At 31.0% G+C, this 13,449-nt stretch overlaps 1 protein-coding gene across 5 annotated transcripts; it reads left to right on the top strand.

The window, feature by feature from the left end:
- The first annotated feature begins 1,264 nt into the window (after window positions 1-1,264).
- LOC137815220 (probable thimet oligopeptidase) lies at window positions 1,265-11,548 on the top strand. 5 transcript variants are annotated; one of them, XM_068618308.1, is made up of 20 exons: window positions 1,265-1,527; window positions 1,659-1,780; window positions 2,688-2,851; window positions 3,219-3,309; window positions 3,486-3,665; window positions 4,744-4,824; window positions 5,429-5,509; window positions 5,969-6,061; window positions 6,960-7,040; window positions 7,115-7,277; window positions 7,590-7,710; window positions 7,793-7,865; window positions 8,666-8,773; window positions 9,207-9,304; window positions 9,406-9,451; window positions 9,559-9,655; window positions 10,509-10,582; window positions 10,671-10,775; window positions 10,957-11,037; window positions 11,259-11,548. In XM_068618308.1, the coding sequence occupies exons 1-20, from the start codon at window positions 1,371-1,373 to the stop codon at window positions 11,367-11,369; spliced, it is 2,127 nt and encodes a 708-aa protein (XP_068474409.1). In that variant the 5' UTR covers window positions 1,265-1,370; the 3' UTR covers window positions 11,370-11,548. The 5 variants fall into 5 exon arrangements, with proteins under 5 accessions (XP_068474409.1, XP_068474412.1, XP_068474411.1 ...); XM_068618311.1 differs by having other exon boundaries at window positions 11,241-11,548; XM_068618310.1 differs by having other exon boundaries at window positions 1,280-1,527; window positions 1,668-1,780.
- Window positions 11,549-13,449: the final 1,901 nt, after the last annotated feature.

Genomic DNA, 13,449 nt, shown 5'->3' with positions numbered 1-13,449 from the left:
GCATTTTAAAAAATAAAATATTAGACTAAGATGAATCATCAAGACAACCAAGAAGTGTGCATTTTATAATATTAAACTAAACACTAATACATAAACAAATACGATTTTTTTTGCATATATAAGTCATTTTAAGTTTTACAAAACTAAAATTACTTTTAAGCTGTTAATATTTCATTTTCAGATAAAAAATAATATATATTTTACTAATTTTAAATTTTTGTATGGTTGCATGTTAAAATTACACAAAACACTATTAAATATCATGATTATTTTATATTTTTGTTCAATTAATTTGTATTTAACAAGTGTCATTTTCATATTTAAAGAGGTGAAATAGATTTTTCTTAGAGAAGCCAAATTCTGAACTCAATCATTTCATATGAATTAAAGTAATAGATAGACTTTTGATTCAAATCTACAATTATTTTTAATTAATTTCCTTTCATTTTTTCTTTAAAAGTAAAATAAAAATACATTTATAGATAATCTCACTTATCTATGAATAAGACTACATGGGGTTTTTAAATGCAATTTATCTATTAAATATATCAAAATTTCAGGATTATTTGCAAAAATATATTATTCATTATATGTTTATATTTAATTAATCTTTCAAGTTTAAATAACACTTTCCTTGTTTGATTTTATTAAAATTAATTGCTGGTGCTTGCAGAATTATAAACGAAGTATCGTTGATTTGGTTGAAAGATAATCTTTTAAATGCCTCAAATACGAAAAAAAAAACACAAAAAAAAAACAAAGGAACCGACAGTCAGTAACTTTTTTTTAAGCTTTTCGGATAATTCTGTTGAAAAATATTTATAGAAAAAGGAAAAATAAAATCACTATTTTATAAACTATAATTGATTTTGGTGCAAGAAAAGCTATAATTAATTTTATAAAAGGTTTTTACTTATTATTCTAAAAGTTAATTTGAACTTATAACTATAAACGTTTTTAATATTTATTTGAACTTTTAACTATTTTTTCATTAAAATATTATTATTTTTATTCTATAGTTATAGTTTATCCGTTAATTTAATATTAAAAAAATATTGAAACGACACTTTGTGCTACATTATAACACAATATGTGTGTAATAAAAAAATGGTATGTGAATTTTTATTAAATATTAAATTAAGAGATAAATAAAGTAAAATTACACAGTTAAATCGCGCGTAAAAAGAATGTGAAAATAATAACAAGAATACAGAACAACCAAAAGTTTATTTGTGATTTTTTTTTTTTCATATTTGAGTTTCGAAATTCACGTCAAATTTCAATTGCGTCATTTCATTTTCCGCCTAAAAACAAATCCTCTCTTGGCGCTCGTCAAGGGAGAAAGAGAAAAGACAAGAAGAGCAGAGAAAATGACGGAAAGTGAAGGAAAGCGTGAGAAAATGCTCAAAGAGAAGAACGGTGGAAGCCTCCTCGTATTCACCGGAGGTGCGGCGGTGCTCGCGATTGCGGCGAATCTCGCCATCGCCGCATTAAGGCACCGCAGGGAAAAAAATGCAAAGAAGAAAGGTACTTCTTCTTCCTGAACACTTCAATTTTCTGTTACTCTACGCTTTTTCAGCGACCTGAAACGCGCGCTCAGTGAATAGCTTGGTAAATTTTAGGATCGTTTAACTGAAGCCACTAGTGGAAACTCGTAGATCTTGCAGGTTCTAAGGTGCGTGTTAACCTATCTGCGCCTGAGATTCTTAAATTAGCTGAACAAATCATTGCCAACTCGAAGAAGGTCCATAATTCTGTTGCGACGGTGCCTCTCGACAAGGTACGTCGATTCGATCTGTATACTGCGCTGAATACTGATCTCATTGTTCTTTATCTAATTATGTCGAATCTAATTTATTTACTGAATTATTAGTTGAAGACATTGTCGCATTCGTTAGGAAACGTTTGTATTCTTTCTTTCTTTCACACGAGACATAGTCTTTGAGATGCAGTAGCATTTTGTTCTTTATCTAATTTTGCAATCGGATCACTGTTAAGCTGCATCTTTATTTTGTAGACTACGCTTTTAGTGCCTGAACTGAAAGTAGGAAATTCTACAGCAGTGCCGCACAACAAGTCTTGAAACTAGTGAAATTCCAAATAATCCCCTGGAAGTGCAATCATTTAGTCCCAAGTTTTAAATAAATGTGACTTGGGTAATAACATTACTGGGTAAATAGTCAATTTGGTTATCCAAAGTATGAGATATTGTCACTTCAGTCCTTGAAAATAATAGAATTAAGAAAAGGGTTTTTAAAGGTTTAAATTAAATGTCACTTAGTTTGGTTTAACTTTTAAAAATTCATGTGATTTAAATGGTAATGTTAATATACTTTTAAGGACTATAGTGACAATAAGTTGCTAACTTCAGAGACTAAAGTGATAACAAAGACATTTATTTTGAATTTTTTTAATGGACTAAAGTAACCACGTTTACATTTTCACTAATATTAACCTATTCTTAAGGATCAAATAATAATAAATGGCTAAATCTAGAGAATTAGACAAAACAACTATAAATTTTAGACATTTATTTGAAGTTTTTTTAGTTGCAAAGCCTAATGTGATACTGCTTTACACTTTTAGGGAAAAATGACGGTTTACTCTTTTTTTTTTTTGTCAATTTATATGATATGATATGTATTTACTCATTTTCAGTTATTGTTTTGTGTTGACAATTACTGCAGGTTACATATGCAAATGTTATAGCACCTCTGGCAGAACTGCAAGCGCAGCAATTTCCACTGGTTCAGTCTTGTGTGTTTCCGAAGATGGTATCTACTCGGGAGGATGTACGCAAAGCAAGTGCAGAAGCAGAACGAAGAATAGATGATCATTTTGATGCGTGCAGGTTTGCTATCATTAGTTTATAGTTTCTTACACATTTTATGATTCCTACGAAGTGCTGGACATGAGTTTTTGATGGGGGCAGAAATGCCCTACAAATCGGGGGGTACAGGATGGATTTGACATTGATGAAGTCCTGTCTATTCTAAGTGATTTCAGAGTTTACTGAAAGCTAATTATGAGGGTAGTGAGGATAAGTTCACACTATACTATTATTAAGCTGCATGCATGGCTTGGTCTTACGAATTTGTTTGCACCACCTGCCAAAAATTGTTTCATTGATATTGTTAGGTTGACTTTTCCAGATCACGTGTCTTTTCATCTCATAAATTATGAAACTGAATATTGTGTTGTTCATGCAAGTGGATCAGCAAACGTGAAGATGTGTATCTTGTCATTAAAGCATTTGCAGTAAGGGGCGAGAGGGTAAATGCTGAAGCCAAACGCTTTGTTCAAACTCTGGTAAGAGCCAAGGAGTTGTCTGAAATGTAATCTAGCTTTAATTTTTTTCTGGATCCAAGATTTGCCTAGAAAAGTAATGGCATGAACAAAGCGAATGTAGGGTTGCACTATATGCTAATATCCTTTTCCATGAAAAGTATGAAATCCATATTTGATTTTTTCCCAATCAGTGACAGGTGAGAGACTTTGAGCGAAATGGATTGAACCTCACTGCAAGTAAAAGAGAAGAATTGCAGCGTATAAAAGCTCAGATTGATGAATTAAGCATAAAATATATCCAAAATCTCAATGACGAGACCAAGTTCTTTCTCTTCGATGAGTCAGAGTTAGCTGGATTACCTTCGGAGTTTCTCAAGGTTTAATGTGATTATTCTTCCTTCAATTAATAAGGATTTAGAGGTTAATAAGGAAATATTTCAGAAACATATATACTTTTTAAGTGGATTGATGAAAGAATACAATGACAACAACCAAGTCTTTCATCAATCCACTTAAATAGTGTAGGCATGTTTCTGAAATATTTCCTTTCCCTTTTTGCATCTTCCCCCAAGTCAACTATTAAATACTCGCTCATGAGTTATGTACTTTCAAATCTTTGACTTGTATTAAATTATTCTTAATCCTCTGTCTTCTATTATTTCTTCATACATAAATTTCATATTAATTGTCTTTCTGAGTCGGACACTATTTGGGATTGGATTTGGAATGGTTGCCTCTTCATTGAACTATTAAATCCTAAAACACTACATGACTTTCCACTGTCTGTAATTGGGACAAAATAGGACAAGTTAAGGGAAGGGACAATCATATCACTCACATGTAGGTTTGGGAGTCCTATTTAAAAATGGAGGGGTCATGGAGTAACCTGTTGCCTTTAGTTTTCCTCTTACAGGGATGCATTTGCTTATCTCCAAATCAGCCCCTTTCCTTCCCTTCCCACAGCGAAAATAGGTAAATAATAATTTGATCTCCATTTACTTCCACTTTACTTTTACTCCTAAGTAAACAATGATACTTTTACTTTTTACTTATTATACATCCACACAATATGAATACCCTCCATCTCCTTTTGAAAACGATTCCCTCCACAGTCAATTTAAAATCCCAAAGACAGCCCTGAAGTATCGATTTTTTGGGAAGTTGAAAAAAGAAAGTACAAAAGGAATATCAGCATCATAAATTTTAAGATAAGATGATATTTAACTGACTGGACCATTTGAGGTCATAATTAATGCAATACACCAGTTCACTCTCCATGACTTACTCAGATTGACTACATATCTCTTCCAGACGAGCATGGTACAAATATCTAATTTAACTCTAATCAAGCATCCATGCATTATGGAGGCTCGTTTCTGCTTTTGCATTGCCTTCAATTGCTAACCATTTTTTAGCTGGTTGGAATATTATTGAATTAAATGTACTTCTCCACAGGATTTAGACAAATCGGAAAATGGAAAATTTAAAATCTCCCTGAGAAGTCATCATGTTGCAGCTGTACTTCAATTTTGCAAGGTATGGGGAATGGATGTAAACTAATAGCTGTAAATTATTTTGCTAAATATGTGTTATATTATGGAGTAAGATTAAATTGGCTCTTGCACCACATTTAAACTATTAGTGAGAAGAAGCGGATTTATTTTTTGTATATTGGTTAAAATTAGTGAAATGACCATGTGACTAATGCTTTCCATGCTCTAGACCAAGAAGCTAGGATGTATCCTTCCCTTTTTGTTAAACATTTTTTTACAAAGGGCTACGGTGTTTTTTTTTTCCCACAATGAGTTGTTTTTTATTTTTATTGATAGTTCAGAATGAGTTATCATTTTTTAATTCATTATTTGGTTGGCAAATTAATTAATTGATATTATTGTTGAATGTGACACAAAAAGACAGTAGCTAAGCAGCATATGGATTTAGTACATGAAATATATTGTTAGTTAGATCACTTGAATAAACACAAACATCAATTTTTCTCATAACGCTCAAATATCACAACCATTGCAACATTAGACAATGTCGTTTTTTCTCCTTTGGTCTTGGTAGATCTGTGTTTATTTTCATTTATTTAGGGAAACTATACTAACAAGGTCTATAATTCTGTATTGAGCACATGAAGGTTGGAACTACAAGGCAGATGGTATCAGGGGCATATGGGAATCGGTGTGGGGAAACCAACATTTCTATCTTAGAAAGCCTGGTAATTTTAATTGATGGTATTTACTCATTTATTTATTATCAAATACTTCTATCCTGATTCACAGCTATAAAATGAGAAATTATCTTGTGACTGGACTGTGTTACAGGTCACTGATAATTTGACATGCATTAAACCTCTGGTTATTTTGTTTCAATTAATAAGATTTTGCTAGAAAGAGTATGTTTCCAATGTAATGTTGTAGTTTTATATTTTGGTAATATGAACAAGTTTACCAATAAATAGTAGTGAATATTAAGACAGTGGTATTGGATTTGAATGTATATAGGTCAGTTTTAAATTTGTACGAGACCATCAAATTATGACAAATATAAATTGTAGGTTTGTTTGACATCTTTCACATTGTTTTCTATGGTTCTTAAATTTTTTACTTCTAGATTTGCTTATTAGTATAATCATATTAAAGTTTGTTCTTGTTGGTATTTCATTGGGATGATTCAGGTGCAACAACGTCATAAATATGCTCGTTTACTTGGTTTTTCGTGCTATGCAGAGTATGCCATTGATGTTAGAATGGCGAAGACTCCAAAAAAGGTTGGTAATCTCATCACAGGAATGCAATAATCTATTTTCCATCGGAAACACTAGAAGGCTAGTTAGATTATTCCATGAATTGCTTTTTGTTGGTCTGCATAAAATCAGTGGAAGAGCATTCCATTCAAACTATTTTTTTATAAGTATTTCTCAGTAGATAATTTTTTTCTTAAAGAAGCAAAGTAAAACTGGGCTATGTATCATGCAAGCAAGCTTCTCTGATTACTCACTTGTTTATACTTCCTATTCTATACTCACATTTTGTCTTCTATCAGGTATTTCCTTATGTGAATAGGTTTTAACGCAAGCAATTATGCTGAAAAGCAAAATCATAAGAATGTTAGAGATAACTGTTGTCAGATGTTATTTGGCACTAAGAGCAATTTTAGCTCATGTTGTGTGCATAATGTTGGAGGCAGCAAGGATCAGTTGTCAGTGATTATTATAAAAAATACAATAAAAATGAGTTGTTTTCTTAAAATATTTAAAAATGAATATCTCAAAATTCTAACGGAGTTCTGATAGTTTACACAAAAGATGTCTCAGAATACACACACGACATTAATTAGAAATGCATTGTAAATATACTACATTTCGGCTTCTCTATGATGACAGCTGGTGCAGAACAAGACAACCCTAATTCAAAATTAAAATAAATTTTTGGCAAACTTTCTTAGCTCAGTTTAGTCTAATAAGTAATAACTGCTGCCTGCTGGGCGATATTGGGAAAATAAAAAATGAAATTATAATCAGAGATGCATTTGTTTCTTTGTCATAATCTTAGTGTAATTTGTAATTTGAGAGATTACTATATTTAATCTTGTACTGTTTTTTTAAACTCTTTCCCTGATGCTGATATGATATCTAATTCTGGAATTTTCTTCTGAATTTCATCCAGGTGTTTGAGTTCCTGAAAGACATATCGGCAAGTTTAACTGATTTGGCCACGAAAGAACTTAATATCTTGAAAGATTTGAAGGTTTGCTCTTTTTTGGTGTATACTTTTTGCATTAATTTTAATTTCTCTCATTAATAATTTTATTATGACATCAGAAGAAAGAGGAAGGGGAGTTTCCATTTGGAATTGAGGACCTACTATATTATGTAAAACGGGTTGAAGAACAGAGCTACGATTTGGATTTTGGAGAAATCAAACAATACTTTCCAATTACTGTGGTTCTATCGGGGATCTTCAAAATTGTCCAAGATCTATTTGGTAATTATGTCTGATATTTTATTTAACCTTATGTTTTACTGCCTCGGTCATCAGATATTCCGTTATTGTGCAAAGTAACTAAAGGCTTTCTTGGTAATATATCGGCAGTTTAGGAATAATATACTGTTCAACTGTTGAATAACGTTCATAAAGAGTGGTTCACGAGCAACCATTTGCTGACTCAGTTAGCCACTTGAGTGCTTAACTTTTCCTGGGCTGAAAATATTTTATCATTATTTTTTTACTTTTCCAAATATTGATTTCTTTGTCACAGAATGTATATTGATACTTTTTCTTGCATTTTTCATACAGGCTTAAAATTTGAGGAAATTTCAGGAGCAGATGTTTGGCATTGTGATGTTCGTGTTTTTACCGTGCTGGACTTGGGTTCTAGTGAACTCTTAGGTTATTGCTACCTTGATTTGTTCTCAAGGTCTGACTTTTTAGCTATTTGTGCTTCACCAGTTGTTTGCTAGTGAAAGGTGAAAACAGTTTCATTTTGTTTGTTGTTACAGGGAAGGAAAATATGGTCATTCTTGTGTGTTGGCTCTCCAGAACAGTGCATTAACAATCAGTGGGGCAAACCAGGTTTTTTTTGTTTGTGAATTTAAGTTGAAATTTTTAAATATTCTGATTGTAGGTATCATTTCCTATGTAGTTGGGTTGGCTTTGAAAGTTTCTCTGCTTATTCATGTAAATGACAATTTTGAACTTTGTGCTGGTGCATGTGTCAGTTTTTATATTCAGTTTAATATGGCTTTCTTAAGATGTCAAATCTTCGTATACATCACATAGAGAGGCTTCCTTAAAAATAAAAAAGACCAGCAATGAACATCAAAGAGGTGCTGTAAACACAACCCTATCTCATAACATGTTAGGGGTTCATAAATCTCCTTGACATTTCATGCTTTCTGTCCATCTTTACCAACATACTCCATTGGAACAGTTTAAATCACATTACCTTGCAATTGTAGCCTTTATCTTTCTTCATTTCAAACCTTTGAAGTGTGTCATTGCTTTAAGAAACTTTACCAACTGGAAGGACACCAATCAGGATTCAATAATAACACTATCAAGAACTGTTGTCAAGAGAAAAAAGGAGTCCCTTGTATTTGTAGTCTTGACCCCTTCTCATCTGTCATAGTTTAAGACAAAATTAAGAAAGCATTTTGGAGTTAAAAGATGTAATGTTTGCTTATATCACTAAGAGCTGGCAGACCTTTTATGCATGGCTCGTCGTGATATATCTATTTTTTATTTTGTTTTAAATTGTATGATGACCAAGACACCAACATGCTCTTCATGCATGGTTGTTTATTAATAAAATTAGGACCTTGGTATGAGCTTCTTTCTCTTTTAATCTGTGCCCCTTTTTTATGCTTATGTAGATACCGGTTGCATTGCTAATATCTCAGTGTCAAAAGGAAGCTGATGGTAGTTCTGGATTATTGCGGTTTTCTGAAGTGGTCAGTCTTTTCCATGAGTTTGGCCACATGGTATGTTTGCTTTTGTTTCCATTAAACACTATTTCCTAATCAGAACTATATTTTTATCTATCATGATATGCATTTGTAATTCTTTTATCTGCTAGTTTGGGTTTGGCGGAAAGGTAAATAAAGTGGAAGTTGTGTATAATTGACACATCCTTTTTGTAGTAGTCTTTTATTTATACTTTTTGTTGTTGAAATAAGACACAATAAATTGAAAGAAGACGTAAAATATTTGGAGATAATTATTTATGTTTTTTTTTTTGTTTTGCTCCTTTATTAGAGCTGGAAAGTCACTGCAAATCATAATTTCTAGGCATAAATATTGGTAAATTATGATCAGATTTTCAACAACTGTAAAATCCCACCCAACTAAATTTGTTTGCATGACTTTATTTTCCTTTCATCTTTATTCTGATGTTATTTTTAAAACGACTGTTAGGTTCAACAAATTTGCAACCGTGCATCGTATACCAGAATTTCTGGATTATGTGTTGATCCAGACTTTGTGGAAATTCCTTCTCAACTATTAGAAAACTGGTAACAAAATTAATACATATTCATCCTTGTTGTAATTCTAATTTAGGATAAACATTTATCAAAAGATTAATCAAACATAGATTCAAACTTCCTACTTGTAGGTGTTATGAAAGCTATTCTCTCAAGTTGATTTCGGGATTTCATCAGGTGAGTTACACTAAATGTTCCCTCCATAATCTTCTAAAACTAGGTTTGTTTTTTCTTTATATATTGTCAGTTTTTTAGGTAACCTCAATCTGACACGTCACTTGCAGGATATTACAAAGCCGTTGAAGGATGACATATGCAATTCAATTAAAAGATGGAGGACTTCTTTTTCTGCACTTAAATTGAAGCAAGATATTCTATGCTGTATGCTTTACATTTTCATTGTTACAGTTTACCTAATATTTTCTAAATTTCTTATACTTTTACTTATATTACTTGATGCTTATTTAGATTATACTAGTCTTGCATGGAGAGTCATTTACGTTGTAAACTGTAGTTCCTCTTAAGTGGTAGTTATATTACATTGTCATATACAATGGTTTGACCTCTACAAAGTAGAGAATAATTCGTACTGCCTTGGATTTGATTTAGAGTCTGTTTATTTGATAAAAAAACTATATTTTTGGAGTGAAAAATGATTTTATTTTTGGTTAATGTTCTTCTACATGATTTAATGTTTGGTTAATTGATTTTTATAGGAGTGACAATTTGTAGCTTTCTAGTAAATGGATTTGTTTCTGGTTGTTAAAAATTATTTAATGTTTGATTAATATTACGTCTATATTTATCATTCAGAAGTAACCAAACCATCCATATAGAATCTATTATTCTAAACTCATTTTTAAAACAGCATTCCTAAACATAAATTGATTTTTGAGCATAATTTCTTTCAAAATCAACTCTACTAAAATCTAAACCAAACATACCTCAGTCAATAGCTGTATATTGTGTGTATGTATAAACATGAATGTATGCGCAATGTGCTTTTGCAAGTGTAGAAGTGAACTTAGATAAGTATCTAAAATGTTTTTCTATTTGAAGAAAGATCATAAGCACTACTTTCTATTAGTGTGTGGACTATTTAGTTGCTTTTCAGTTATTATTTAAGAATCAGTTGGTTAATATTTCTTGAGTGGGGAACGGGACATAATGTTGAGAGAGATTGAAACATCCTAATTTCTTCTCATCATTTAACTTAAGATCTGCTTGTTATCAGGTCTTTTTGACCAAATCATACATTCCGCGGATAACATAGACGTTCAGGAATTATTCAAGCATCTTCATCCCATGGTAAATGATTTAACATCACTTCTAATTTTAAGTTCAATGTTTGTGATAGAAGAGTGAAAATAAGTTCTATGTAAATTTCATATCGCAGGAGATGTTAGGCTTGCCTATACCGGAAGGAACCAATCCAGCGTCATATTTTCCTTCGGCTGTCATAGGTTATGAGGCAGCTTGCTATAGTCGTATATGGAGTGAGGTTTGAATAACTCGTTACTTCTTTGTGTACCCTTATCAAAATTAATGATAATCAGTTTTCATTGCAAGCATCTTTTAATTTCAATCATCCATGGATAGAATTATCACTTTCATGTTTCTGGAAAAAGTCTTCCCCGAGCATTGAATTTGAAAAAATAATTCTGAAATTTAAAATGTTTCAGGTTTTTGCTGCTGATATATTCACCTCAAAGTTCTGCAACGATGTTTCAAACCAGCATGCCGGCATGCAATTCAGGAACAAGGTAAGTGGTAGCATTGACATTCTGAATTGGGAGCCGAAAATTCAGCATTATATTTATATGGAAGTCTATAAAATTTTCATTTCCAATAGATGTTCTAATTTTTTGTTCTTGTTGTGATAACCATGGCATGCAACAATTTATTGGTTTGTAAAGGAATTTGGGAGATTGCAATTGCAAATTAAGTAGTATTTATTTTCATACAGATTTAAAAACATTTGCAGGTTTTGGCCACTGCCGGAATGAAAGATCCTAATGATGTGTTATCAGACTTTCTAGGAAGAGAACCATCAATCCAAGCTTACATTGAGAACAAAGTCAAGTATGTTTTGTAAGGCTTTTGGCTGAACATGTACATTGACAATTTTTTTTGGAGCATCGCTTTTCATTGATAATTAATAGGTTAGTGTAAAAATTAGTATATTTTATTTATTATATATCTAAATTAATGTAAAATGATTTGTTTAAATTTTTTCTCTAAATTAAATAAACATAACTTAGTCAGTTCCCTAAACATCTGCTAATACCTTTTTTTCCTTTGAGATCATATTCAGTAACATTTTTACTTTTAGAAATAAATATTTTCAAAATAGATGGGAGAATTATATATATATGTATAGCGGTATATTTAGCAAGATTTATTCCCTCAAAAAGGAAAACAAGATGTGAAATTACCATTTTTTTTATCCTGAACACTGATTGCTCTGATGAATTATGCTACTTAAACTTAAACCAGTTGAACCGGCAAGTTTAAGATTAAAGATTTAAAGCTAAATAACTAAAGGCTAAAAATCTAAAGTGATTTTTGAACATATTATAGAAGAAAGATGAAGTATGATTAAAAAAATTCAAATGGAGCTGAAAGTAGACTGCTTCTTCCTGCACCTCCATACCTTTTTTTGTCACACCCATATTTGGTATGAAAATACATTTTTATTCTTTTTGTGTTATTCCCATACATAATTCGGAAGATGTTTTTGGATCTGGAAGTGTTCTTTAGATTTATGAAATTTGGAAGTCTTTTAGATTTGAGATAAGCTTATGGATTATGTAATCTTAAAGCTAATCATGTATTTGAAAAAAAAATTGGATTATATAATTTGGAAGCTAATCTCAATTATCAAAGCATCCGGATTACAAAATCTGAAAGCTAATCTCATTTCTGGAAGTTAATCACAAAAGGCTTATAGATAGATTATATAATTCAGAAGCTAATTACAAAAGATTTTTAGATTACATAATTTAAAATATTAAAGAAGTATATTATTGTTCTTAAAAATATTATTTTATACTTAATATTCTAGTATGTCTTCGGTACAACTACCTGTGGATGGGTTTCAATGAGTAGTGAGGGTTTTGGGTTCTTCATATGGAATGGGCCCAACACTGTTTAATGGACCAGGTCAAGAAAGAGAGACTGCTTCTTCTGCACCTTCATATCTTCTAGTCACTCCCATAAGTTTTTGTGTTTTAAAAATATCATTCTTTAATATTTTGGATTATATAATTTTTTGTAAGTTTTTTCTAAATATGAGATTAGTTTTTAATTATGTAATTCATAATATATCCAAATTACATAACTCAAATTCAAAAAAGACTTCTAGATTTTATAAATTCAAAAACACTTTTGAATTCAAAAACATCTTTCAGATGATGTATGAGGCGTAAGTAAATATGGAGGTGTAGGAAGAAACAGTCAGAAAGAGAAGGTGCTACTTTTGTGGGCTACCTGGAGAAAGGTAATGTAAGGGGAGTTGCATTTTGCACCAACATAAAAATTGAATTTTCAATTTTATCTTTCAGAAATATGTATTATAGATTATGCATTTCGAGATTTATTAATATACATTTTGAAATATAAATTCTGAAATATATTAATATAATTATGGATTAAAATATATTTCTGGAATGTATATGTATTCTTTTATTTGGAAATACATAAAAAAAATTCTTGCATGTCATGTTTACAAACATTAGGCTGTAGAATGAAATTCCCAAGGTCAGAAATTATGATTTGGACTCCTCTTGTTTACTTTCGGGTGTTTTTCCCTGCACCCATCATTCTGGAAGAAAAAGACCATTTTATCCCTTTTTAAAAATGACATCTTCCGAACTACTCTTTCTGAAATATTTTATAAATTTTGGATTTATTATTTTAGAAATTAAAAAAATTATTTTAAAATGATTTTTTTCCTTCTAAATTTCTTATTCCAAAAACATACTTTACTTATGAATCCCTATTCTAGAAAACCTTATTCTGGAATCATCCAAATTATTTGAATTGAGAGAGTAAAAATAAAATTTGGAAATGATATTTTTAAAATGGGAAGGTTTTTATTGGTTATTTGGGGCACACTTAAACCTAACCCTCACGTCGTGTTTGAACGCGCTTTTGGTTGGTAAGAATATATTTTT

The sequence above is a fragment of the Phaseolus vulgaris genome, chromosome 1, assembly GCF_000499845.2.
Source record: "Phaseolus vulgaris cultivar G19833 chromosome 1, P. vulgaris v2.0, whole genome shotgun sequence".
NCBI classification, from domain to species: domain Eukaryota; kingdom Viridiplantae; phylum Streptophyta; class Magnoliopsida; order Fabales; family Fabaceae; genus Phaseolus; species Phaseolus vulgaris.
The sequence above is the reverse complement of the archived record's forward strand: the minus strand, read 5'-3'. Positions and strand labels throughout refer to the sequence as shown.